This window comes from Hylobates moloch, unplaced genomic scaffold, assembly GCF_009828535.3.
Source record: "Hylobates moloch isolate HMO894 unplaced genomic scaffold, HMol_V3 SCAFFOLD_3, whole genome shotgun sequence".
Classification (NCBI taxonomy): Eukaryota; Metazoa; Chordata; class Mammalia; order Primates; family Hylobatidae; genus Hylobates; species Hylobates moloch.
In genome coordinates, this window is record NW_026652278.1 from 138,937,414 (window position 1) to 138,964,778 (window position 27,365).

At 38.1% G+C, this 27,365-nt stretch overlaps 1 protein-coding gene across 2 annotated transcripts in view; it reads left to right on the forward strand.

Annotated features, from left to right (window-relative positions):
* The window catches only part of ARHGAP10 (Rho GTPase activating protein 10), a 344,518-nt gene that overhangs the window by 151,040 nt on the left and 166,113 nt on the right, over nt 1-27,365 (forward strand). For both annotated transcript variants that reach the window (XR_009212922.1, XM_032148067.2), the window contains exons 11-13: nt 17,911-17,992; nt 20,999-21,044; nt 24,277-24,342. Coding sequence is in view for 1 of the 2 variants with exons in the window: in XM_032148067.2 (XP_032003958.1) it covers nt 17,911-17,992; nt 20,999-21,044; nt 24,277-24,342 (194 nt within the window). In the remaining variant the exon portion in view is untranslated. The remainder of the gene's footprint in view (nt 1-17,910; nt 17,993-20,998; nt 21,045-24,276; nt 24,343-27,365) is intronic.

Below are 27,365 nucleotides of genomic sequence, written 5' to 3' on the forward strand. Positions count from 1 at the left end.
TCTTTAGCTCCCTAATCCTAAAATCTGAGATCTATAATGCTTCCAAATGCAAAACTTTTTTAGCACTGGCATAATGCCACAAGTGGAGAATTCCATACCTGACCTCATGTGATGGGTTGTAGTCAGAACTTCGTTTGATGCACAAAATTATTAAAAATGTTGTACAAAGTTATCTACAGGCTACATGTATAAGGTGTATATGAAATACACATGAATTTCTTGTTGAGATTTGGTTTCCATTCCCAAGGTATCTCATTTCGTATGTGCAAATATTCTAAAATCCAAAAAAATCTGAAATCCAAAACCCTTCTGGTCCCAAGCATTTTGGATAAAGGATACTCAACCGGTGCATTGCCAATTCTGCTCTTTTTACAAGTCTTGGTAATTTCAGCATGGCTTTAGATGATGCTTTCAGCACTTGGCATCTTGACTTGTTAAGTTCCTCTCCTTCGGTGACCTTGTTCTTTACTGTACCTCAGCCATTCTCTCCGGTGTTCATTCCTTAGACCTTGTCATTGCAAGGAACTGCAGTCCTCAGCAATCCTGATTGCAAGACTTCTCTTTCTACCACCTTCTTTCCTAATAAGCACCGTTAGATTCCCCAGTTAAGCCCTGCAGTCCGTTGTTCCTCGTGTACTCACTTTCTTCCTTAACTAGTTGAAATTTCATAGTCACTCATCACAGTCCCTTTTTAATACCCTTCACTCCACTGCTTCTTTCCTTCTTTATTTTGCTTGTTTGCACAATCCCAACTGAAGATTCAGTTCTGCCTTCTCTCTTTGTAGAGAAGCAAGTTCTACTGTATTCATGGGATCACTTCAAATACATGACCACTGTCCTCCAGTAGGCCATTCATGGTAGCCACTGATCATACTGTGTTTTCTTTTTCTTTTTTTTCTTTGAGATGGAGTCTCGCTCTGTCACCCAGGCTGGAGGGCAGTGGCACCATCTCTGCTCACCGCAACCTCCGCCTCCCGGGTTCAAGCAATTCTCATGCCTTAGCCTCCTGAGTAGCTGAGACTGCAGGTGTGTGCCACCATACCTGACTAATTTTTGTATTTTTAGTAGACGGAGTTTCAGTTTCACCTTGAACTCCTGAACTCAAGAGATCCGCCTGCCTCGGCCTCCTAAAGTGCTGGGATTATAGGCGTGAGTCACCCTGCCTGGCCCATACTGTGTTTCCTTAGTTGCTGTACACTCCTAGTTGAATATTTTATATTTTCCTCTCTCTCTTAAGCTCTGACACTGCCTCCCTTTCCTGATGACTTTGTGTCCTATTTTGTTGTGAAAATAGAAGCTGTAACAAGAGCTCTTTCCCGCTCTAGACACCCACCTCTATCCTCAGTGCCCAGACGACCTGCCCTTCCTCCCTGCCTGTGGGAGCTGCCTGTGTTCCTGATGGAGACCAACTCCTCTGTTCAGGTGTTTCCATTTCCTCTTCCCATCTTCTCTCCACTACTCCAGGATATTACTCAAGCAACTCTACTTTTTCTTTCTTGTTAACATTAGTTTTGCCTCCTGGCAGCAAGTGAAATGCTCTTATTTCATTCATCTTAAAAAAACAAAAGCCACTACAGCCACCATCACCAATGAAACCACCCTTCCCTTTCATTTACTGCCCATTTTTTAACTCCTATAAACAATAACAATTCTTCAAAAGGCTGTTACATTTATGGTCTCAAATTTCTTTCCTGGCCAGGTGCGGTGGCTCATGCCTGTAATCCCAGCACTTTGGGAGGGCGAGGTGGGTGGATCACCTGAGGGCAGGAGTGCAAGAGCAGCCTGGCCGATATGGTTAAACCCCATCTCTACTAAAAATACAAAAATTAGCCGGGTGTGGTGGTGGGCGTTTGTAGTCCCAGCTACTCAGGAGGCTGAGACAGGAGAATTGCTTGAACCTGGGAGGCGGAGGTTGCAGTGAGCTGAGATGGCACCACCTCACTCCAGGCTGGGCGACAGAGCGAGACTCCATCTCAAAAAAAAAAAAAATAATAATTGTTTCTATTTCTTTCCTCTTCTCTTTTGAGCTGTCTACTCAGGCCTTTGCCCTTTCTCTCCACTGCACTTGTTTTTGTTGAGGTCATCAGTGGTCTCCCTGTTGCTGTGCCTGGTGGTCGATTCCCAGTGCTCATGGTCTTTTCCTCGCAGCATCCCTGACATGGCCCATCACTCTCCTCCATCATACACTTGCCTCAAGGATCTCACACCTCCCTCTCACATCACTGGCTTCTTCACTTTTTATACTTCTTTGCCAGTTCTTTGTTTCCCAGACCCCTGGATGTTGGAGTTCTCTGGGGTTCAGCCCTTAGATGTTTTCGCTCTTCACTCACACTTTTTTATGACCTTGTCCAGTCTTACGACTTTATGTGCCATCCGTATATTGGTAACTTGCAAATTTATTATCTCTACCTGGATCTTGTCCCTGACCTCCAGCTTCTTATATCCAGTTGCCTGCTCAGTATTGCTTCTGGGGTGTCTAAAAGGCATTTCAAACAGTGTCGATGTGGTGAAGGGTGATTGTTTTTTGAAAGTTTTCCAATAAGTCTTGGGAGTGGGAGGGGGGGTTTACATTCCTCTAACATGTTATATAGGTATATGAATTCATTCCTACCATATAAATACTAATATATAAAGCTTTACTTTTTCTTAAAAGTTATACATGCTTAAGTCCAAACTTTTTCTAAAGCTCCTTGGTTAACTTGGAAAATAATTTTTTTGGTGTGTTCATATCCTTTAGTCTAAAAGATCAAGCTGCTTTTTAAAAACAATTACAAATTCCCCCCCCACCCTTTTAATGGTTTATTTCCTCATTTCTAAACAGAGAAACATCTATTCTGGTTTGCTGTTACCAGTAGATACTGTTTGGGGTTCCTTAATTTCCTGCCATTCACCACCATCTGTGTCTTACAGTTAGTCTCATGTGGAGCAAAATCTGCTGGCAGAAGGTGAATGTAGTTTGAGATCTGTAATTTTGGGGCTTCGAAAGCATTATTTAGTGAAAAGTGTAAATGAGATAGGCTCTTCTCTTGTCTACTCTCCTGATTCCTAGGTAGAATCAGGAATCAGGGAATTATAAGAAATTTGTTCCTTGTCTATTAGATTATGAATTCCATGAGGGTAGGAACACTGTCTTACTTAGTGTTACTTGGTACACAATACCACATGTAATGCTTTATACATGGTGGACATTTATCAGATTTGTACTGGATTAAATGAAATTGAATTGTTGCTCAGAAGTGACTGAACTGTGATTAGATTCAATCAAGCAACTGTCAGTCAACTGTCCTTTTCTTCTGCACCACACTGCTATACTGTGAGCTCCAGTGTCTTCATTCTGCTTCAAGAAAAATAAACCTAACTTGTTGTGGAGTGTGTGGGTATTATAAAGGGATTTCTGATGCAGTTTGTACAAGGTTCATATTGGGTACCTTCTTTTTTTTTTTTTTTTTTGAGATGGAGTTTTGCTTTTGTCACCCAGTGTGCAGTGCAATGGCACGATCTTGGCTCACTGCAACCTCTGCCTCTTAGGTTTGAGTGATTCTTCTGCCTCAGCCTCCCAGGTAGCTGGGATTACAGGCAAATACCGCCACGCCCGGCTAATTTTTGTATTTTTGCTAGAGATGGGGTTTCACCATATTGGCCAGGCTGGTCTTGAACTCCTGACCTCAGGTGATCTGCCTGCTTCTGCCTCCCAAAGTGCTGGGATTACAGGCATGAACCACCACACCTGGCCCTCATATTGGGTACCTTCTTATAGCAATTTCTCAGTTGATTGTATATGTCTAATATAAGTATATTTTGTCTTCTTTACAAGTATCTGTTTTTGCTATTTTTTTATTTCCTGTGTTGGAAGGGCAGCCGGGTAGCATTTTGAAGTAGGTGATATTTAATAAACTGCACGGTAGAGGCTGGGCTTGCATTTGATCTGTGTAGATATAAATCAAGAGCTTTTACTTATTTGTGGCATTATTTCAGATCAGATTTGGTTGCATATAACAGAAAAAGTCAAAATAAAATGGCTTAAAAGGGGTTAAAGTTTATTTTTTCTCTTGTTTGGGAAGCCCAGAGGTTGCCGGATCACAGCTGATATAATGCTGCTCTCTCTTGAGCATGGTTTAGTTTTATCAGTCACCTGAGGCATGAGACAACATATAGCACTGTTTCATTTATCACATAGCACTGTCTGGTTATAGGGACATTTTCCAGTGGTTGCATAGACTACTTTTGCTCACAGACCATTGGCTGGAATGGAGTTATGTGGTTATACCTAGTTGCAAGGGAGGCTTCTAAATCCTAAGGTTGGGAAATTGCTGTCTTTTGTTTTCAGAGGTCCATGCGTTGTTTTAGTACTTTGCTATTACTGAGAACCAATGGGAGAATGGCTAATGGAGGGTGGTGTGGAGCCCAGCTAGCCATTACTACTTTGATTATCAATGGTTAGATGGATGTGTGCTTCATTTTTTTCTCCCTCAATTTACCAAAGGGTTACTTTGAATTTTTCTTAGCTAAGAGACAGCCTTTAAGACCACAGATTTGAAAATAATGTCTGATAAGGGACTTGTTTCTAGAATATATAAAAAACCATTATAACTCAATAATATATAGACAAATAACAATGAAATGGTCAAAAGACCTGAATTTAGACATTTCTCCAAAGAAAATATACAAGTGGTTGGCTGGGCGCAGTGGCTCATGCCTATAATCCCAGCACTTTGGGAGGCCGAGGTGGGCGGATCACCTGAGGTCAGGAGTTCGAAACTAGCCTGGCCAATGTGGTGAAACCCCGTCTCTACTAAAAATGCGAAAATTAACTGGGTGTGGTGGTGGGTGCCTACAATCCCAGCTACTTGGGAGGCTGAGGCAGGAGAATCACTTGAACCCGGGAGACGGAGGTTGCAGTGAGCTGAGATCACGCCATTGGACTCCAGCCTGAGCAACAGAGTGAGACTCCATCACAAACAAACAAACAAAAAAACACAAGTGGCCAATAAACACATGAAAAAATGCTTCATATTGTTAGCTGTTAGGGAAATGCAAATCAAAACCACAATGATATGCCACTTTATATCTACTAGGATGGCTATAAATAAAAAGTCAGGTAATAACAAGTACTGGTAAGAATGTAGAGAAAATGAAATCCTCATACACTGAGAGTGAGAATTTAAATGGAATGCTGCTTTGGAAAACAGTTTGGCAGTTCTTCAGAAAACGAAACATAATGTTGCCCTCTGACCCAGAAATTCTGCTCCTAGCTATACATTCAAGAGAAATGAAAGCATATGTTTACACAGAAACTTGTGAATGAATGTTCATAGAAGCATTATTTATAATAGCCAAAAAATAGAAGCAACCTAAATGTCTGTTAAGAGATGAATGGATAAATAAAAGGTGGTATAGCCATACGATGAAAAATGAATACATGCTACTGTATGAATGACACTTGGGAACATAATGCTAAGTGAAAGAAGCCAGTCATAAAAGGCCATGTATATATGATTCCATTTATATGAAATGTGCAGGACAGACACATCTATATAGATAGAGAGTAAATGAGTGATTATCTAGGTCTAGAGGTTTGGAAAGAAATGGGGAGTGATGGCTAATGGGTACAGGTTTTCTTTTTACCCCCTAGGGTGATAAAAATGTTCTAAAATTGATTTTGGTGATGGTTATGCAATTCTGTGGATATGTTACAAGCTGTTGAACTGTACATTGTCAGTGGGTAAGTTTTATGGTGTGACTTACATCTCAATAGAGCTATTTTAAACAATGGAACACAGCTGCAAGTAAATACATACCATAGCTAAAAGAAGGGTCTTAAATCACTAAAACTATCACTACATGATGTCAGCCACATTTCAGAGACCATGGGCTGTGAAATGATTAGGTCTCTCATTTTTTTAGGTTGGAGACATTATATTTTGTATGGATGTTTTCTCCGTGACAAGTTGTAGTCTGTCAGGAGGTGTAGCTTTCTTTCCTGAAGGGTGGAATATCACCCTTCCCCCGCCCCAACAATTGTGTTATATAACATGCTGTTAGCGTCATTGGCATGCTTGCCACATGCCACTTTGTGCTGTGACCCCCCACACATTTGCTTGATAAATAATTACCCATTCTGTGAAAGTTCTCCCACACATCACATTCAGGCACTGCTTAAAGAAAATGCTTCCCGTTTTGCTCTCATTAATCTGACATTTCGAATATTATATTTGGTTTCATTTTGCCTGGTTCCCATATCACTCTTGAAAGGATGACAAGATGCTTCTGACTTGTAGAATTCACTTATTTATATTTTTATGTGGAGGAAGAGAGGAGGAAATCACCTATGTATCTGAAGCATTGGGCGTTTTACAGTGATTTTATACCGGCGACTTTATTATCTGTTTGCATGATGCTGTACCGTTTCACAATTTAAAAGAGTGAGTTAAGAGCATGTTGCCTTCAGAAGCCCATGCAGTTTGACTGAATATAAGAATGTTTGTGTAACACATTAACTGTACTAATACTTGTAAGCATTTTATAGAGCCTCACATCCAGGCACCTAGACAATTTTTGACTGTTTTTGGCACTGAAGATACAACAATAAACTAGAAATTAAAAGACTTGAAATTGAGGGAACTCACAGACCAGGAGGATTTAGAAGCAAGTAACAGTTCAGAGGTCTAAGGTGCTGTGGGAGTTGAGCAGCACGGGGGAGTGTGGGCTTGGCTGGGAGAGCTTACTAAAGAAAGTGATTTTTAAAATTGACTCTTGAAGATGAGGTAACCAGTTTGGAGACTCAGACGAAGGGGGGCCCAAGGCAAAAAGGAATCACAGGAAGTATGGAGAACACATGTTGAGATAATCCTTTAAATCAGAGGTTCTCAACTGTGGGCAATGTTGCTCCCAGGGGACATTGGGCAATATCTGGAGACACTGATATAATGTATTTTAACTGTGTATTTGGGGGCTGGGGGTTAGAAAAGGGCAGGGAGTTGCTACAGACATCTAGAGGATAGAGGACAGCTGTGCTGCTGAACACCATCCAGGGCACAGGGCAGGCTTCTGCAACAAAACATCATCTGGTCCAAAATGTCAGGAGTGCCACTGTTGAGAAGTCCTGATTTAATGCATGTGATAAGATAGAGACCCCTACAAATACTTGTGGAATTGAATGGAAGTAAACTTTTTTTTTTTTTTTGAGATGGAGTCTTGCCCTGTCCCCCAGGCTGGAGTGCAATGGCGTGATCTTGGCTCACTGCAACCTCTGCCTCCCGGGTTCTAGCGATTCTCCTGCCTCAGCCTCCTAAGTAGCTGGGATTACAGGTGTGAGCCACCATGCCTAGCTAATTTTCGTATTTTTAATAGAGACGGGTTTCACCATGTTGGTCAGGCTGGTCTTGAACTCCTGATCTCAGCTGATCCACCTGCCTCAGCTTCCCAAAGTGCTGGGATTACAGATGTGAGCCACCGTGCCCGGCAGGAAGTAAACTTTTTAAATGTAAATTTTTTTATGTAAGTGGAATTATACCTTTTTATTGAAATATATATATTTCAATATATATATTCAATGTATAAATATAATATATATTTCAATAAATATATATCATATAATTCACATATTTCATATGTATTTCATCTATATTTATATAATCTATATATAGAACTATATATATATATAGTTCAATAAAAAGTAACCATAGCTTAATTTGGTTATAGTATAAGCAATGAAGTAAAGCCAAATGGAAAGGGCTTTGTGTCTTGACTCTTCCATGTGATTTGTTCAATGATGATCAGTTACTTGGGAACTACCAAGATACCAATGTAGAAAGAAGAGCAAAGTAAGTTATTTTAAAAGAATTTTAGTGGAACTGGTAGAACATGGAGTTGGTAGAATTAGAAACAGCATTTCTGGTATATAGGTCTCTGTGTTTTTCATAGAATGTAAGAATTTTCCTTAAAGTTGATATTGTTGATAGTGATGTATTAAGACATATTTTATATGGGCTCTGATATTTAAATGGAAATCTGAATTGACATTAATATGGATTTATTTTTAAATTGTATGCTGAAGGATACTGGAGCATGGGCTATAGAAAAATTTTTGGCTTTTCTGAAAATAAAGCCGGAATAAAAAGTTTCGTACGAGAGTTTTTGTGGAGATATGTTTTTATTAATCTTGCATAAATACTTTGGTGTGGGATTGCTGGGGTATGGTATATGTATGTTTGACTTCTCAGGCAATTAAGCTTACAAAGTAATTTTACCCTCCCACCAGCAATGTATGAGAGTTCTATTTGCTCCACTTCCTTACTAAACTTTGGTTATGTTACTCTTTTTCATTTTAGCCAATTTTGACTAGAGATGTTGAGCACTTCTTCCTGTGCTTATTGGCCTTCTGTCATGAAGTGTCTATTAAAATCTTCTGCCTATTTAAAAATTGTGTTGTTGATCTTTTTGTTACTGAATTTTAGGAATTATGTAGAAACAAGTCATTTACCAGATATAATAATAGTGAATATTTTCTCTGATCTGTGGCTTGCCTTTTTCTTCAGTGTCTTTTGATGAGAAGAACATTTTAACATGAAATTGAATTTATCAGTTTAAAAACATTTTATTAAGGGCTTTTTGCACCAAGAAATATTTTTTTTACTCTATAGTTTTGAAGAAATTTTCTGATGTTTTCTTTTAAAAGCTTTATAATTAGTCTATGACTCGTGAAGGTTTTTGGGGGATGTATGGTGTGAGACATGAGGGTTGAGGTTTGTTTATTTTTTCCCCAGGTGAATAGCCAGTATTTCCGTCACCATTTATTGATAGACTTGCCTGTCATTTAATTGTTTTGGCACCTTTCTGGAAAATCACTTGGCTGTGCATCTGTAGGTCTATTTCTAGATTCTCTATTCTGTTGCATCTCTTTGTCTGTTCTTTTGCCAGTTACACACTTATCTTGATTACTGTATCATTAGTCAGGTGGTACAAGTCCTCTGTTCTTTTTAAAACAATTTTGGCTATTGTAGGTCCTTGGTGTTTCCATATAAATTTTAGAATTAATCTATTTTTACAAGAAAACCCCCAAAACCCATAGGTCAATATTGTGAATTTAGAACCTTACAGTTCATGAACTTGATTTTCCATTTATTTAGACTTTCCATTTATCCCAGTAATGTTTTACAGTTTTCAGCATAGAAGTCATGGGCATTTTTTTTGGTGTTAAATTTTCCTAAATATTTTATGTTTCTGCATGATAATTTAAAATGATATTTGTTTTACCTTTAATTTCCAACTGGTCACTATTAGCATGTAGAAACATACTTGGTTTTTGTATCATGCAATATTGCTAAGTGCACTTATTAGTTCTATTAGTTCTGGCAGTTTCTTTAGGATTTTTAAATGTACACAGTGATTTTATATGCGATACAAACAGCATTAGGGCCAGGCATGGTGGTTGACACCTATAATCCCAGCACTTTAGGAAGCTGAGGCAGGAAGATCACTTTAGCTCAGGGTTAGAGACCAGCCTGGGCAATATAATGAGATAATGAGACCCTGTCTCAAAAAAAAAAAAAAAAAAAGACAGCTGTATTTCTTCCTTTCCGATCTGTATGCTTTTTATTTCTTTTACTTGCCTGCCTACACTGTGTGAGATTGCCTGTAAAACCTTTGGCAGAAGTGGTGTTATTGGCCATCTTGCCTTGTTCCTGATCTTAATAGGAAAAGTGTTCATTATTTAAAGTGTAACATTAGCTGAAAATTGCTTGTAGATGCCCTTTTCATTTTGAGAAAGTTTTTATTCCCAGTTTTAAGCATGAATTGGTTGGAATTTTGACAAAATATTTCTCAGTGTCTCTTGAAATGATCATTAAATATATTTCTTTAATCTTTGGATGTGAATTACACTGAATTTTATAAGTTAACCTCACATTTCTGAGATTAAACTCTACTTGGTCATGATATACTAGCTTTTTGTACCTGCTTCATCCATTTTGCTAGTATTCAGTTAAGGATTTTTAAATTTATGTTCATGAGAGAAGTGTGTGTTATGATCTTCATTTTTTTATGTCCTTTTCTGGTTTTGATACCAAGGTTAAGATGGCTACAGAAGAATTGGGAAGTTTTCTCTTCTTCACTGTTTTTTCATAAATGTGTGTGTGTCATATTGGTATTAAGTGTTTGAGATAATTCACCTATGAAGTCATCTTTGCCTAGAGTTTTCTTTGTGAGAAGTTTAAAAATTTTAAATTCATTTTATTTAGAGGATATAATGATATTCAGATTTCCTATTTTTCTTGGGTTTTGATAAATTGTGGTTTTCAAGGAATTTATCGTCTCTAAGTTGTTGACTTTATTGGCATAAATATCATATCTACTTGTTCCTTTCATATCTATAAGATTCATAATGGTAACTTATGCTTTGTAGGGATTTTTGTTTCGTATTTTCTTGATAAGTCTTGCCTAGAGGTTTATCAATTTTGTTAATATTTTCAGAGAATCCATATTAACCACTTTTTATTTCATTTGTTTCTGAATTTATTTTTTTTTAACTTTGGATTTAATTTTTCTTTTCATTCCCTAAGTTAGAAGCACAGATCATTAATTTTACACCTTGTTTTTGAGATGGGCATTTGAATGTATAAATTTTCTCCTAAGGACTGTTTCAGCTGTTTTTATTATAATTCGGTTAAAAATGATTTATTTCCTTATGTGATTAGGCTATAGATAAAAAATGTGATATTTAGAAGTATTTTTTAAAAATTCCAAATGGCTAGAGATATTCCACATGTAATATTATTGCTTTTTTTCTACTTAAGTACTCTTTTGGTCAGAGAAAACAGTTTATAGTCTATCAATATGTATTGAATATCAAAAGGATTTTTTTGCATGTGTGCATATTGTCTTAATGACCTTCTTATGAAATATCTCTCTGTGCTAATAATTATCTTGAAATCTACCTTCTAACAGTAATATAGCTACACTTGCTTTCTTACACTGTTTGTACAGCATATCTTTTTTCACCCTTTTATCTGATTCTTTGTTTAAACTTTGTTTTTTTTATAAACAGCATATAATTGAGTTTTGTTTTTTAAAAATATGCTAGCTGTTGCTTTTTAAGCAGAGTTTTAGTTTATATATAATTATTATTATTTTATTATTATTACTATTTTTTTGTAGAGATAGGGCTTTGCTGTGTTGCCCAGGCTGGTCTTGAACTATTGACTTCAAACCATCTTCTTTCCTTGGCTTCCTAAAGTATTGGGATTATAGGCATGAGCCACTATGCCCAGCCAATCCATATATAATTTTTGATATGTATGGGCTTAAATCTGCCATCTTGATTTTGATTTCTAGTTTCCATGTTTGCTTTTCTTCGTTTTTTTGCTGTTGCCTTTTCTAATGATTTTTTGTTATGCCTTTTAATGTATTTTTTTAGATAGTGTCTCAGAGTATAACATGCATTTTAAAATAATCATAGCATCTGCCTTCTCAAAAACAAAGACCCTTAGAACAGTGGATGACTTCCAATCATCCTTTTGCTCTCTGTGCTCTTGTTATTATATATTCTAATTCTACATACACTATGAATGTGGGAATTACATGGCATTTGAACTACATATGTTATGAAGTAATTATACATGACTACTTTTACTTTATGAAATCAATAATCAGTAGTCTTTTAAAGAAATTTACTGTTTATTTACATACAGATATATGCATACATGTAGGTGCAACTTTTTTGGCTGTATATATATATTTATTTATTTTTTGAGATGGAGTCTCACTCTGTTGCCCAGGCAGAGTGATCTCAGCTCATTGCTAGCTCCGCCTCCTGGGTTCATGCCATTCTCCTGCCTCAGCCTCCCGAGAAGCTGAGACTACAGGTGCCTGCCACCACACCCGGCTAATTTTTTGTATTTTTAGTAGAGATGGGGTTTCACCATGTTAGCCAGAATGGGCCATATTTTTTTTTAACACTAAAGTATTTGTCCTTTATGGTTTTCTTTATTCTTTTCTGCAAAATGGTTTTTATCTTGTTCCATTTCTTTTAAGTTCCTTAGGCTGCCTTTAGTTTGAGCATTTCTTGTAATGCAGGTCTGCTAGAGAAGATTTCTTTCCTATTTTGTCTATCTGAAAATATCCTTTATATTGCCTTCATTTTTGATGGATATAGAATTATTTTCATAGATTTCCTCTTATACATCTTAAAGAAGTCATTTCATTGTCTTCAAGCTTCCATTTATTTTCTGATGATAAGTCATCCATTTTTCATATCAGTCTCTCCTCTCTTCTGTCGTCTTTCTCTTGCTGCTTTCCTTATTTCTTTTTAAATAATTTTTATGATTTTTTTTTTGTTTTGCCTTGCCCAGGGTTCCACTGAGGTTCTTGGATGTGTAGGTTTGATATTTCTTACTACCCGCTTTAGAAAATCTTAGTCATTATCTCTTCAAATGTTTCTTCTACTCCATTTTCTGTTTATTTTTTGGGACTCGAATTACCTTATGTTAGAGCATTTGATACTGCCCCTGGAGATTTCAGATTCTCTGTTTCACTTTTCCCACCGGATTTCCATTTGTGTGTGTTTGGATCATCTCTGTTGACACATCTTCAAAACCATTCAGTAGGAAGTTTCAAACCTTCCCACATCTTCCTGTCTTCTTCTGAGCCCTCCAAACTGTTTCAGCCGCTGCCTAGGTTATCTTTAGAGAGAAAGAGAGTTGGGGTGGGGTGGGATGGGGTGAGGAACTGCCAAACACTTTTAAACCACCAGATCTTGTGAGAACTCAGTCACTATCAGGAGAGCAGCACGGGGGAACCACTCCCATGATCCATCACCTTACACCTTACACCAGATCCCTTTCTCGACATGTGGGGATTACAATTCGAGAAACCCTCCAGGCAGGCCATGCCATCTCTGAGTAGGACACAGAGTAGCCCCTCGGATCCACCTCAAGGCGGACTCTGAGTCCTGCTCTCAGACTTCCTCATGAGTGCTTGAGGTCCCACGGACAAGAGTTGGAGGGCGGGTTCAGACTCTCTGTGTCTAGGTCTCCTAGGAATTCTAAACCATCACACCAGCCTGTGTTCTACCTTTAAAATTTTGTTAAAATTCCACTGTTTTCTTTGTCTGTGATGGTTTCCTTTGTCTTGCTGCTCCACCATGGATGAAAGCAACTGGTGTGTGTGTGTGTGTGTGTGTCTGTCTGTCTGTGTGTCTTTGTCTTCTGTCCAGGGAGTGGCTTGTCATTCTTTGGATTTTCATTCATTAGGTCTTTTTTACATCTTTGCTCTTAAATGAGTTTTTGAAAAACAATGATTTCATAGGTTCTCCATCTTGTTCTTATTGGTAGAGTGGGAATGATGTTCTCTCATAATTTTTTACATTCCAGGTGGAAGCAACAGTTCTCTAATGACTAATTGCTTGAATTCACTTTCATTGGAACATATAATCTTCTGACTGTCATTGCATATGTGCTCTATTTGAAACTTTTTTTTTTGGTGGACAGAAGAAAGAAGTTACTATAAAGACTTGACCTTGAGTAAAATTAGGCAACATGCTTTTATCATCTCTGGAAAAAATGCTTGATTCATAGATTTATACTTTTTTTCCCAGAAACCCTATGAGAAACTGATTACATTTCTATAACTTTAAAAACTTTTTTTGGCTTTAGCAGTTTCCCCTTCTCATAATAAAATGTAGGGCAGAACTTGTTTCATGCTGGGTTTTTTTTTTTTTTCCTTTTCACCATTCCTCTTAGAAAAGCAATAGAATATTCCTGATTGTTACCATTATAAGTTTTGGTATCTGCTTCTTTGTTTATTCACTTAATAGCTACTCTGTTGACAATAATGTCTCCTTAGAGTTGTGAATGTTTCTCTCTGCTTTTTTCTTTGTGTATTTTCTGAATTTATAAGCTCAGTAATCTGTCACTTAAAACACAAGGATAAAACCTGTCTTCTACATGGTTTGATAGAGCTATAGAACACGCAGTTGAAAGAGACTTAATAGATACAGAATGAAATGTAGAATACAGATAATAGGCAGTTTCTTATGCTTAGGCTGAGGGTAGTGCCTGATTGGTGATAGCATGTATTTGTATTTTTTTTGAATGAATGAATGAAAGAGGTTGAGATGCTGATTTATGAATTTAAGAATTCTTTCAAAAAGAATTTGTGAATTTAAGAACTTGTTTAATATTGTTTCTTCAGATTCCAATTCCCAAACTTAGGTACTACAGATAATAATTAGGGTTTTAGATAAAGATTATCCTGGCAGCTTGCCCCTTTTCACCTGGTTTATTTTTTTCCTTCATGAAATTTTTACTTTTGCCTGTGTATTCACCAGGAATCAGTTCTGACTTGCTGTATGTGATGAGTTATCCAGAGCTTAAAATGGTATCTGGAACTTAGTAGGTACCCAGATTGTAGTTTGGTTGAAGTGAGTTATTAGGTGAGTAAGAAAATGGCAGTGTTCTCAGCTGAACCAGTAGAATGCATTGCAGCAACATGGCTCCAAGAACCCCCAATCAGAACTTTCTCAGTTCTAATTCTTGCTCTGTAGTGACTATAACATTATAGTCACTAATGTTATCTTAGCTTCTCCATGAAACAAAGATGTGATTGCTATTTTTTCCCACCTTCCTCCCTTTCCACCCTTCTCTATCTCTAAATAAATTAAAAACAACAACAACAACAGCAACAACAACAACAACACGCCTTGAGACAGGTTCTTGTTGTTTTGCCCAGGCTGGTCTCAAACTGCTGGGTTTAAGCAGTCTTCCTGCCTCAGCTTCCCAAAGTTTATTTTTTATTTAAATGCGAATAATCCAATATACTTTGTGAAGTTTTCTGTTCTTTACTATTCTGAGATTCACCATATTTCCTTTACATCCATTAAATTTTATTAATATGTCCTTTGTTTCAAAAACTACAGAATTTTTATATTTTGGTTTAACAGTGTGTTGCTATTGATTCTGCGGTTTGAAATGTGTCCAGTGTTTCTCAAAGTCTCATTCTTTCTTACTGATGTCCTAAGCAATTGATTATTAGAAAAGAAAAACTGGAGAAATTTGAAATGGTTGAAACATGTTGTAGCAAATGTTTTATTTTTCCTACACTAATACTTTAGAGGCAGGGAATCAGTAAATAGAAAATGAATATAAGCAGTCTTTGTGAGAAGATGGGAACCCAGCCTTATTTAATACTAGTGGCTGATCCCTTTCATGTTAAAGTAATGCGTTGCAAGCGTGAAGTGTTCTGAAGAATGTATACTGTGATGAGTTAATTCTCAATAGTGGAACTGTTTTGAGTTATCATTACATTATTTGCCAAAATATAAGCAAATGGAATTCTTTCCTTGTGGATGATCCATTTCTACTTAATCTCTCATCTTTCAACAAATTTGTTCTCTGCGGGCTTCCACAAAGGGCTGTGTGGCTCAAGTTTGAGTCATTGTGCTTGGAGGCAAGATATATAATAATACTTTACTTTTTATGCTTCTTTGGATTTTTATCCAGAAATAATATGGCTGTTTGATCTGAAGCCTGATAATTGCTTTTTCCCTTACTTCAGTATTTGTACTTCTAGTCATAACTCTTTAAGCCCTTCATCATTCAACAGTTATTTCTGTGTTTTAGGTTACTAGAATCAGTCATTCTTCTTCCTGTCCAGCATCTCTATTTGCTGCTCTATGTGTAACTGGTGAAGAATATACAACCATCTATCTTGAGTTAATATTATTTTTCCTCCACATATGAGCATCAGTGGAAAACTTTAGGGGAAAACAAAAAGGAACTAGAGAGGACAAGGAATTTCCTTAGGCTCATGGTCTGACTTTCTGACTTTAAGAGTGTAAGTATATGTAAGTATATTAGGTCCTTACTTGCTACAGTGGTTCGTGGTTGTCACTGAATTCCTTTACTAGTTACTGATGGTATATTGTAGTTGATCTGTCTTCTATTTGTTATTCTTGGAGCAACAGCTTTCATACTTATCATTTTGTTGCCCATGGCATGTAGAAGCACTTCTGGAATATTTCCCAAGCCCATTCATTGTTTCTTTTTTCATTTTTGCCATTCTGTGTCATCCTTTTAGTCTTCTAATATCTTTTTGCAGTCAACTCTTGCCTATCTTCAGTCCATTCTCCACCCAGCAACCTGAAAACAAAAGCAAGAAGGGGGAAGTCTACCCCTATGATCCAGTCACCTCCCACCAGGCCCCTTCTCCAACTTTGGGAATTGTAAATGCTACATGAGATTTGGGTGGGGACCCAGAGCCAAACCATCCCACATGGCCAGGGAGGCCCTCGGTGGCTGTACCCCAGTCTGCCTCCACAGCTTTCCATTGTGCCACTCTCCAGCAGGCTCATGGCGCCAGTGAGGAGGCTGATCTTAGTTCCTCCAGAGTGTGCTTTTGGTTCCCCATGCACCTTCTCAGCTTAGGGGACAACTCTGCATTCAAAAAAAAACTTTTCTGAGAGACTGCTTTTTAAAGAGTAGTTTTCAGTTCACAGTCAGAAGAGGAAGATAGAGATTTTCCTTATTCCCCCCAACTCCCACACATTCATAGCATTCCCCATTATCAACAACCCCACCAGAATGCTGCATTTGTTAGAACTGAGAAACCTACCTTGACATATCATAATCACCCAAAATTCATAGTTTACATTAGGGCTCACTCTTGAGTTGTACATTCTATGGGTTTGCCCAAATGTATACTGAATGTATCCATCATTCTAGTATCATACAGAAGATTTCACTGCCCTAAAAATGTTGTGCTCCACCTGTTCATCCCTTTCCCTCCAGTCCCTGGCAACCAGTGATCTTTTTACTGTCTCTGTAGTTTGACCTTTTCCAGAGTGTCATCTACTTGAATCACACTGTATGCAGACTTTTCAGATAGGCTTCTTTCACTGAGTAGCATACATTTAAGCTCCCTCCATGTCTTTTCATGGCTCAGTAGCTCATTTCTTTTTAGCACTGAATGATACTCCATCCTCAGGATGTACTACAGTTTATTCTCTTCACCTAGTGAGGACATCTTCGCTGCTTCAAAGTTTTGGCAGTTGTGAGTCAAACATAATTTGGTAGTTGTGAATAAACATCCACATGCAGGTTCTTGTGTAGACATAGTTTTCAGTTCCTTTAGGTAACTACCAAGGAATGTGATTGCTGTGTCCTACAGTAAGAGTATTTTTACTTTTGTAAGAAACAACCAGACTTTGAAAGTATACCATTTTGCATTGCTACCAGCAATGAATAAGAGTTCCTGTTGCTCCACATCCTCTTCAACTTTTGGTGTTGATGTTTTGGATTTTGGCTATTCTAATGAGTGTGTTGTATTTCATTTTAATTTGCATTTCCTTGATGACATCTGATAGGGTGCATCTTTTCTTAATACTCCTCTGCCATTTGTATATTCATATGTATATTCCATATGACCCAGTAATTCAGTTTCTTGATATATACCCAAAAGAATTGAAAGCAGGGGACTAAACAGGTATTTATACATCTGTGTTCACAGTAGCACTGTTTGCAACAGGCAAAAGGTGGAAGCAATCCAAGTGTCTACGGATGTTGTGAATGGATAAGAAAAATGCCATATATACACACACAATGGAATATTAGGCTTTTATGTAGCAATTCAAAGTTATTGTTCAATGGGTACACAGTTTCAGTTTTGCAAGATGAAAAAAGTTCTGTTAATGGATAGTGGTGATGGTTATGTAACATTGTGAACATATTTAATGCCACTGAACTCTACAGTTAAAAATGGTTAAGATGATAAATTTTAGGTTACATGTATTTTGCCACAGATAAAAAAAAAAAAAAAAAAAAAAAAAAAAAAAAAAAGAAGTTACGACAGTTAAATCTTAGGAAAAACTTGCCTTTTAGTGGCCAAGGGGTAACCTGATCTGTTACTGGTGTCTTTCAGGCCTGGCGTTTCCTTGACCATGCAGGCATTTTCCGAAGAGGAAAGGAAGCAGTGGTTGGAAGCTTTGGGTGGAAAGGAAGCTGTAAGAATAATCAATGGTTGAGTTTTATTTCAAAGCCTTTAGAGTTGACTTGCATTCATTTTTATGTTATTTTTGTGTAGTATTTGAGAAAAGTTCCCTGCTGAAACAGGTATTCCAAAAATCATCGTGGGAAGCATTCAACATTCTAGTAATTTGGCTTGGGCAAGCAGCAGTACATATAAGACTGGTGTATCATTAGTTTTTATTTCTGTATTTTCTTGACTTGCCACTCTGATTTGCTTTGCTTGAGGAAGTCGTCTAAATTCTCAATTTTATCTTTCCTACTTGACAGTACTTTGGGTGATGAACACAATAAATGCCTGCAATGCATTTTGATCTCAGTGGAGATGGAACAGGAAATGTGAGATAGTGCAGGCAATATTATAAGTGACTGCTGTAATTGTTTTGCTTGATGTAACAATTTAGAGTTTTATCTAGTAGTTTACAGTATGCAGTATTATGTAGCCTTAGTGAATGGGCCTCTGTATTCAGAGTGCTTTGAGGAATAAATTGAAGGTAGTGGTATAGATCCAGAGGCACCAGGATTCAGTCTGTTGGCCACTATTGAAACACTACTTTCATTTTGGTGGACTAGTGGCTTTTGAGAGTTGAGAATTTGGCAGATCATGTATTGGGGATTTAGTGAGGATAATTATAGAAAATGCCACAGAACCAATGTAAATAAACTCTACTTAAAGTATGTATGACTCTAAGTAAACTGCCATTGCAGGTACCAGGCAGGCTTATCTGGAAAGCATTTGCCAGTTCAGCATTGTTGAGGAAAAAAAAAAAGAGTGTGGTTTGAAAGTAGAGGAGGGATCATCTAGAGCAGAAACAGAGAGATTTCAGAATAGAGCTTATGAAATGGGCAAAAGCTAATGTTAACTCCTGGTAACAGAGAACGCATTGGTGAGTGTATAGGAAACGAGAGCAAGGAGGCTGATCAGCAGTGCATGTGGCAATCTTGAAGTACTTGGAAAATGAAAACCCAAAGTAACATAGTATAAAAATTGATGCTATATTGGGGCATGTATCACTCTTACACACCCCCCTTCCCAAAACCAAGCATCCTTGGTCAGATTTGGGTGTCATCTTACCATATATGGGATGCATTTAGCCTCTGTAGTTTTACTTCTATTGATTGATTGATGGAATCTCACTCTGTTGCCCAGTCTGGAGTGCAGTGGCGTGACCTTGGCTCACTGCAACCTCTGCCTCCTGGGTTCAAGTGATTCTCCTGCTTCAGCCTCCTTAGTAGCTGGGATTACAGGCGTGTGCCACCATGCCCAGCTAATTTTTGTAATTTTTAGTAGAGACGAGGTTTCACCATGTTGGCCAGGCTGTTCTTGAACTCCTGACCTCAAACGATCCACCTACCCTGGCCTTCCAAAGTGCTGGGATTACAGGCATGAGCCAGGAGCCACCACACCCAGCCTTATTTCTATTTATTCTTAATTTGTCATTGAAATTTTTAGCTGTGAATCAAGAGTATTTACAGTGTTGATGGTTACTGAGACTCCAAAACAAGTTATACTAATCTTCTTTAGTAAAGACAGCACACTCACTAGAATGTATCTCCTCAGAGATGCAGGAAGTATATTGGATTTGCATCCATTAAAATACAGAAAAAAATAATGGTACTTTGGAGAGTCAGTATGCATAGTGAAAAGACTAAGTCATTGAGAAATGAGTCTGTTGGCAATGTCAGTGTAACCTTGAAGACATATATAACCTCTTTTTTAGAGTCAGGAGCCAAGTGATTAATTCAGAGATACACAGACAAAGGCAAGTCTGCAGAAAAACAATATTCAGCTATGTATTTATATGGGGACACTGAAGGGACTGCATGTTTTTGGTGGGTGTTGTAAGCCTTGCAAATAATTTGCCAGCCTTACAGTTCTTAAAGGTTGCCTAGAATTATCACCGTGCTATTTCTGCCGTACTTACTTAAGTTATCTCTTTAGGTAAATACTGATTTTTAGAAATATTGGTGAAAACATGAGCTCCATCTTAATGGTTAGAATACAGCAGTTTCCTTATCACTTCATAGCTGTATGGCCGAGTATTTCAAGTATACACAAAGTTTCAATAAATCCCTTAAGGACCCTGCCCCCTTTATCTTATTTTTACTCATTTGATATACTTCAGGGAAGAGAAAAAGTAGTCTCAGAGATGTTCCTTTTTGTTATTATCTTTGTATCTGAGCATGTGATAGTGTGTTATTAACTGAGAAAACACAGCGCACTATCTGCCTGAAGTTAGTGTTGGATCCCACATGTTTAGAGCTCACTCCCACAAGACTGCCCGACTTCAGATTCCCATCACAAGTCTGGACCCTCCCATACTTCTGGCTAACTGGCTATAAATTGGGGGTTCCCGTGAACCCCTCATCAGTTTAATAATTTGCCAGATTAGCTCACAGAACTCAGAGAAATACTTTACTTGTATTTAGTAGTATATTATAAAAGTTACAACTCTGGAATGGCCCAGTGGAAGAGATGCATAGGACAAAGTCTGAAGTGAGGTTGAGGTGGGTGCACGGAACCCCCATGCCCTCGGTGGGTACACCAGCCTCCCAGCACTTCCTCATGTTCACCAACGCGGAAGCTTATCAGAGCTCATTGTTTCAGAACTCTATTGCCAGCTCACTGCTGAAGAGATTGGTGGGTAGGGCTGAAAGAAATATCACTGGGTCTTTGTGGTATTCAGCCCCATCCTGAGATGGCCTATCCAGGGGCTCTATAAGAAGTCACCTCATTAGCGTAAACTTACATGTGACCAAAAGGATTTTGTTATGAATAACAAAAGACGTTCTTATTACTCAGGAAATCCCAAGAGTTTAGATGCTATGTGTCAGGAAGTGGGGATGAAGACCAATTTCTTATTCTAACACATTAACCAGTATCAAGCTTATAAAAATGTACTTTTTTTGTGTGTGGTCCTCAGTGTGCCTACTTGAATAATTTTTGCTGATTTGATTAAAAAATTGTTTTTCCATTCTATTAGCTGTCCCATAGTTTTAATACAGCCATCATCCCAAGACCAGAAGGAAGTAAGTGCTCATTTATAAAAATGATTGTATTCTCCTTTTTCCATCTATTACTTTGTGTACATTATGGATGTCAAGCTGTTGCTGGGAGCTTACTCTGTGCACCCTCTATTATATAGAGGGGTGTTACATGTAATAATCCTCTATTGCATATATTCTGTTTTACTCAACGGGGACCTCCTAAACATTTCTTGGACTACTGTAGCCCTTGTTGATCTTTCCCATCTGTGGGCTTTTCTTTTCTTTTTTTGATACAAAGTCTTGCTCTGTCACCCAGGTTGCAGTGCAGTGGCATGATCTTGGTTCCCTGCAGCTTCAACCTCCTGGGCTCAAGTGATCCTCCCACTTCAGTCTCCTGAGTAGCTAGGACTACAGGCTTGTACCACCATACCTGGCCAATTTTTTTTATTTTTAATTTTTTTTTGTTGAGACAGGATCTTGCTATATTGTCTAGGCTGGTCTCAAACTCCTGGGGTCAAGTGATCCTCCTACCTCTGCCTTCCAAAGTGCTGAGATTACAGGTGTGTGTCACCTTGCCTGGCCTATGGACTTTTCTATGAGTCTTTCTCTAAGAAAAAAAAAAAAATTGTACAAAATACTTTCTCTACATTTACTTTGATGTTTATTAACAATCACATAAGAGTTTCAAGTATGCAGCCTTCAACTTGTCTGAGTTAACTCCTGTGGGTAAGAGCTGTTTATATTGAGGCCCTGTTTCCTACCCTTGATATGCTTTATCTTTATAGTGTTGGACTACAGGCTATACAAATAGTTTATCAGTGCACATTGGACAATAGCGACAACAATTAAATTTATTCAAATATTCGAGGACAACGATCTTCACATGCCACTGTCTGTACTTGAAGAAAATGAAACATGCCCAGCTCTGTACCCTTGATTTTTTTTTTTTTTTAAACATAAAAATGTGATCAGATCTGCTGGGTTCCTGACAAATTTACTTTTGACATATTTGGAGAAATTAAGCTACATTTATCAAATGTCCACAGTTTGTAAACACTGTGGTTATGTAACATAGGATTCCAATATAATTGTGATCACTTGAGCCAGTGTTTGAATAAAAGACAACTCTTGTAGCCTGGCACTGGTGATTGACAGGATGCCACAAGCAGCACATCCCCTGAGGCACCTTCTTACCCCTCTTCCTTCTTCCCTTCTCCCTCTCTCCTTTGTTCTCTTCTTCTTCTGACACCTTTTCTTCCCTCCTCCCTCCTCCTCCTCCCTTTCCCTTTCCTCATTCCCTCCTCTCCCCTTTCTTTTTCCTTCTTTTTTTTTTCCCTTCTTATTACAGAGACGTTAAAACATGTCTTTTTTAGAAAACAGTTTTGCTAAGAAGAAATAAATACTTCCATTTTATAAAGCTTTGTGAATAGTGGATTCTTGAGCGTTTTAAAACCACTGCCCAATTCATTAAAATTCTCTTCAAGCTTAGCATCATGGGTTATGTATGAAGTTTATATTTATGGATTGTTCTTGTAGCCCTTCTGAGAGCCAAGGATTAGTGTTACTGTTCCCTAGGTTCTAAATGCAGTGGCTAAGGGTACTTTTCTTAACTTAATTTTTGTTGTTGTTGGAGATGGAGTCTCGCTCTGTTGCCCAGGCTGGAGTGCAGTGGCGCGATCTCAACTCCCTACAAGCTCCGCCTCTTGGGTTCACGCCATTTTCCTGCCTCAGCCTCCCGAGTAGCTGGGATTACAGGCACCCGCCACCACGCCTGGCTAATTTATTGTATTTTTAGTTGAGACAGGGTTTCACTGTGTTAGCCAGGATGGTCTCGATCTCCTGACTTCGTGATCCGCCCACCTCGGCCTCCCAAAGTGCTGGGATTACAGGTGTGAGCCACTGCGCCTGGCCTCTTAATTTTTGAAACAAGAATTGTCATTCATTAGGGTATGCAGATATGCCAGCCTAATCATAGATAAGCATCTATATTAGAAAAAGTATAAAAATTATATTTCCAAAATAGCCTGCTCTGCCATATGAATCATCTGTTTTAAATTTATTATGAAAATAATAAGATATTATTTTAAAAGCTTGGAGCATGGTGTAAAATACCAAATTTTAATTCAAGCTCATTGCCCAAATATTTTTAAAAAGCTTTTCTTAAAATTTTTCCTCCTAGGTTTTTTTTTTTTTTTAAAGGATTGTGTTCTTAGATTCTCAAGTAATTTAAGAACATTCATTCATATATATATGTATATATATAATATATATATAGTTTTCTTTAACTGAGCTGCTGTTAGAATTTTTGGCAAAATATATCTTAACTGTGTCTAGATAGCTTCCCTTAGAGATTTGTATCACTTTCTTTTTGACTTTTAAAATGAATTATAGTTATTAATTTTAAAATTATTTTACATTACAAATATGTATATTATTGTTAAGTAGATATCCTGATATTCCAGCAAGTGCTCTAAATATATGAAATTCCTTCCAGGCATGGTGGCTCGCACCTGTAATCCCAGCACTTTGGGAGGCCAAGGTGATTGGATCACCTGAGGTCAGGAATTCAAGACCAGCCTGGCCAACATGGTGAAACCCTATCTCTACTAAAAATACAAAAAATTAGACGGGCGTGGTGACAGGCAGCTGTAATCACAGTGACCTGGGAGGCTGAGGTGGAAGAATCGCTTGAACCCAGGAGGTGGAGGTTGCAGTGAGCCGAGATTGTACCACAGCACTCTAGCTTGGGTGACAGAGTGAGACTCCATCTCAAAAAAAAAAATTAATAAAAAAAAAATATATATATATATAAATAAAATTCCTGTTTATATTATTTAAATAGGGAATACATAGCCTTAAGCTTTTTTTTTTTTTTGGAGACCGGGTATTGCTCTGTCACCCAGTGCAGTGGTATAATCATAACTCACTGCAGCCTCTACCTGCTGGGCTCAAGCTATCCTCCTCCTTCAGCCTCCTGAGTAGCTGGGACTATAGGCACCCATCATTAACCCTGGCTAATTTGAAAACATCTTTAGTAGAGGTGGGGCCTTGCCATGTTCCCCAGGCAAGTCAGGAACTCCTAGGCTTAAGTGATCATTCTCCCTCGGCTTCCCAAAGTGGTGGGATTATAGATGTGAGCCACTGTGCCCATCTGCCTTTAGTTTTTTGATAGTAATCTAAAAATTAGTTTGGATTTAAATAATTTTTCCTATTTTTAAAAGGAAGAGAAATCTGATAAGTAATTGTACACTTAATGTTTTAAACTTTCTTGTAGGTGCACAGTTGGATAAAATGGGGTTCACAATTATCAGAAAATGCATCAGTGCTGTTGAAACACGAGGTAATATGATTGAATCATTTCATTCATGAGAGGCTGTAGGTATGTAAAATCTAAAAGTCATTAAAAATCCTTTTTGCATTTAAGTGTTACAGAATGAAACGTGTTAACACAGAATGCTCATTCTGAGTATCAGAAGGATCAGTTATTCATTTACTATGACAATGAGGGATTTTCCTTTTTATTTACATATTTCTTTCCTATATTAAAACATGAGGTCAGTGTTGAAATGAGAATTGTCTTAGTCTGTTAGATCTGCCATAGCAAGATACCACAGATTGGGTGGCTTAAAGAATAGAAATTTATTTTCTCGTGGTTCTGGAGGCTGGAAGTTCAAAATCAAGGCGTCAAATTCAAGGTTTCTTCTGAGGCCTCCCCTCTTGGCTTCCAGGTGGCCACCTTCCCGCTGTGTCCTTAGATTGCCTTTTTTCCTGTGCACCCATGTCCCTGGTGTCTCTTTTACATGTCAAAGTTGCTTCTTATAAGGGCCTATTACATTAGGGCCCTCCCTAAAGGCCGCCTTTTGACTTAATCACCTTGTTAAAGCTCCCATCTCTAAATACAGTCACATTCTGAGAAACTGGTGGTTAGGGCTTCTACATAAGAATTTTAGGGGGATACAGTTCAGCCCATAAGAATCCTTAGAAGAATCAGCAGTGATGTACAACTCATCGTAATCACTTTTTGTTGAAGCACTCTGAAGATACTCTCCATCCTCCATTGTTGTGTGCGTCCCCGTTTGAAAAAATCAGCTTGCCAGACGTGGTGGCTCACGCCTGTAATCCCAGCACTTTGGGAGGCTGAGGTGGGCAGATCACCTGAGGCTGGGAGTTCGAGACCATCCTGGCGAACATGGTGAAACCCCATCTCTACTAAAAATACAAAAATTAGCTGGGTGCGGTGCACACACCTATAATCCTGGCTACTTGGAAGGCTGAGGCAGGAGAATCGGTTGAACCTGGGAGGCAGAGGTTGCAGTGAGCCAAGATCGTGCTACTGCACTCCAGCCTGGGTGATAGAGCGAGATTGCATCTGAAAAAAAGAAATCTGCTTTATTGAGGTATAATTTGCAAACAGTAAAATTCACTGATTTTAACTGTACAAACGCAAGAGTTTTGAATTGAAAACATACGCAGTTGTGATACTATTACATACATAGAAAATTTCTGTTTCCCTCACTGAGTTCTTTTGTGGCCCCTACCTCCCTCCTTTCCTGGGTTTGCTGCGTTGCTTTTTTATTTTTATTTTTATTTTTTTAAGACAGGGCCTCACTCTGTCACCCAGGCTGGAGTGTAGTGGTACAGCCATAGCTCACTGCAGCCTCAAATTCCTGGGCTCAAGTGATCCTCCTGCCTGGGCCCCCCAAAGTGCTGGAATTACAGACAGGAGCCACCATGCCTGTCCCTGAGCTACTTTTTATCACACATGTTCTGCCCTCCCTGCCCTTTTTTTTTTTTTTAACATTTTCAGCATTTTTGTACAAATGGAATCATGCAGTTTATAGTCTTTTGACTCTGGCTCTGTCTGTGTAATGCTTTTGAGATTCATTGGTTGGGTGGATACTTAGCTCTATAAATTTCTGTTTATTGTCTGGTAGTCTGGTAGTATTCCATTATATGGATATACCACAATTTGTTTATCCATTCACCTATTGATAAATATTTGGGTTGTTTGTGTTTCCATTTTAAATTTAAGGAAAGCTAATTCCTCCACTGACCAATAGCCCAAAACTTTTTTTTTTTAAGTCTCTAAGCAAAAATTGGGCCCTTTTGCTATGCAGCCATTCCAGCAGACTTTGGAGAAACTAAATATTAAACATTGCAAAACAGGCTATTTCTGGAGGTTGACATTCTCTTTGTTTAGAGATCTAGTGAAGTATGTATGAATGGAATATTTAATTCACTCTCATATATTCTGTATTCCAGTCTGACTTTAGATGCCTTAGTGGGAGTGAAGTACTGCCTTCACATTCTCTCTCCAAACAAGGTCTTTGTTAGAAAGATAGGACTGCCACCTGTGAAATTAGTGTGTAGGCTATTGGCGGAGTAGGAGCTGCTGTATGATTTGGGGATTTGCCCATCAATAACAACAACCTATGCCACAGAAAGCCATTCTTGCCACATTCTCTTACAGTGGCAGTTCACACTGACAGGTTTTCATTCATTTCAATCTGCACTGAAGTTGAGCCGGCAAATTTGTTTCTTATCCTGGTACCTTGAAAGAATTTCAGAAAAACCCCTGCGATCTTAGTATCTTTCACTTGACACTCAGGTTTCTTTTTTTTCTGAGTTTCTTAAGTAGAACTTTGTGTCATTTGCATGCTTATTAATTTGGATAAATTCTTTCCCAAAAGGGCATGTTTTATACATACTTATTTTTGCCTGAATAGATGCGGATCTATTTAGAAGGCTTTCTGATTGGTATGTGTGGTTTTATGGAGTGTTACGTACATTGAATGACATAAATATATATTGGAATCTGGATGCATTGAATATGTTTTTATAAGTATATAGATGTTGAATAGGTCTACACATTTTATGTTAGCTTTTTTCATTTAAAAATAAGAGACAAAAAGCATATATTTTTCTTTTTGAATATTTTTCCCCCCAAAGGTCTTCCATTACTGAAACTTTTGCTTTCAGTGGAATAATAGACTAAAAATAAGAGTTTAAAAGAATCAACAGTCAGAACTTATTATTGAAAATGATGAGGACAGCTGGGTGCACTGGCCCACACCTATAATCCCAGCACTTTGGGAGGTTGAGGTGGGAGGATTGCTTGAGCCCAGGAGTTCAAGACCAGTCTGGGCAACATAGCATGACCTTGTCTGTATAAAATTTTTTTTAAAAAAATTAGCTGAGTGTTAAAGTGTTTGCTTGTAGTGACAGCTACTCAGGAGGCTGAGGTGGGAGGATCACTCGATCCCAAGGGTCGAGGCTACAGTGAGCTTGGAAAACAGGTAAAGAGACGGAATAGTTGGTAAATAGCATTAATAACTATTGTACACTTCTTGAGTCTACATGACT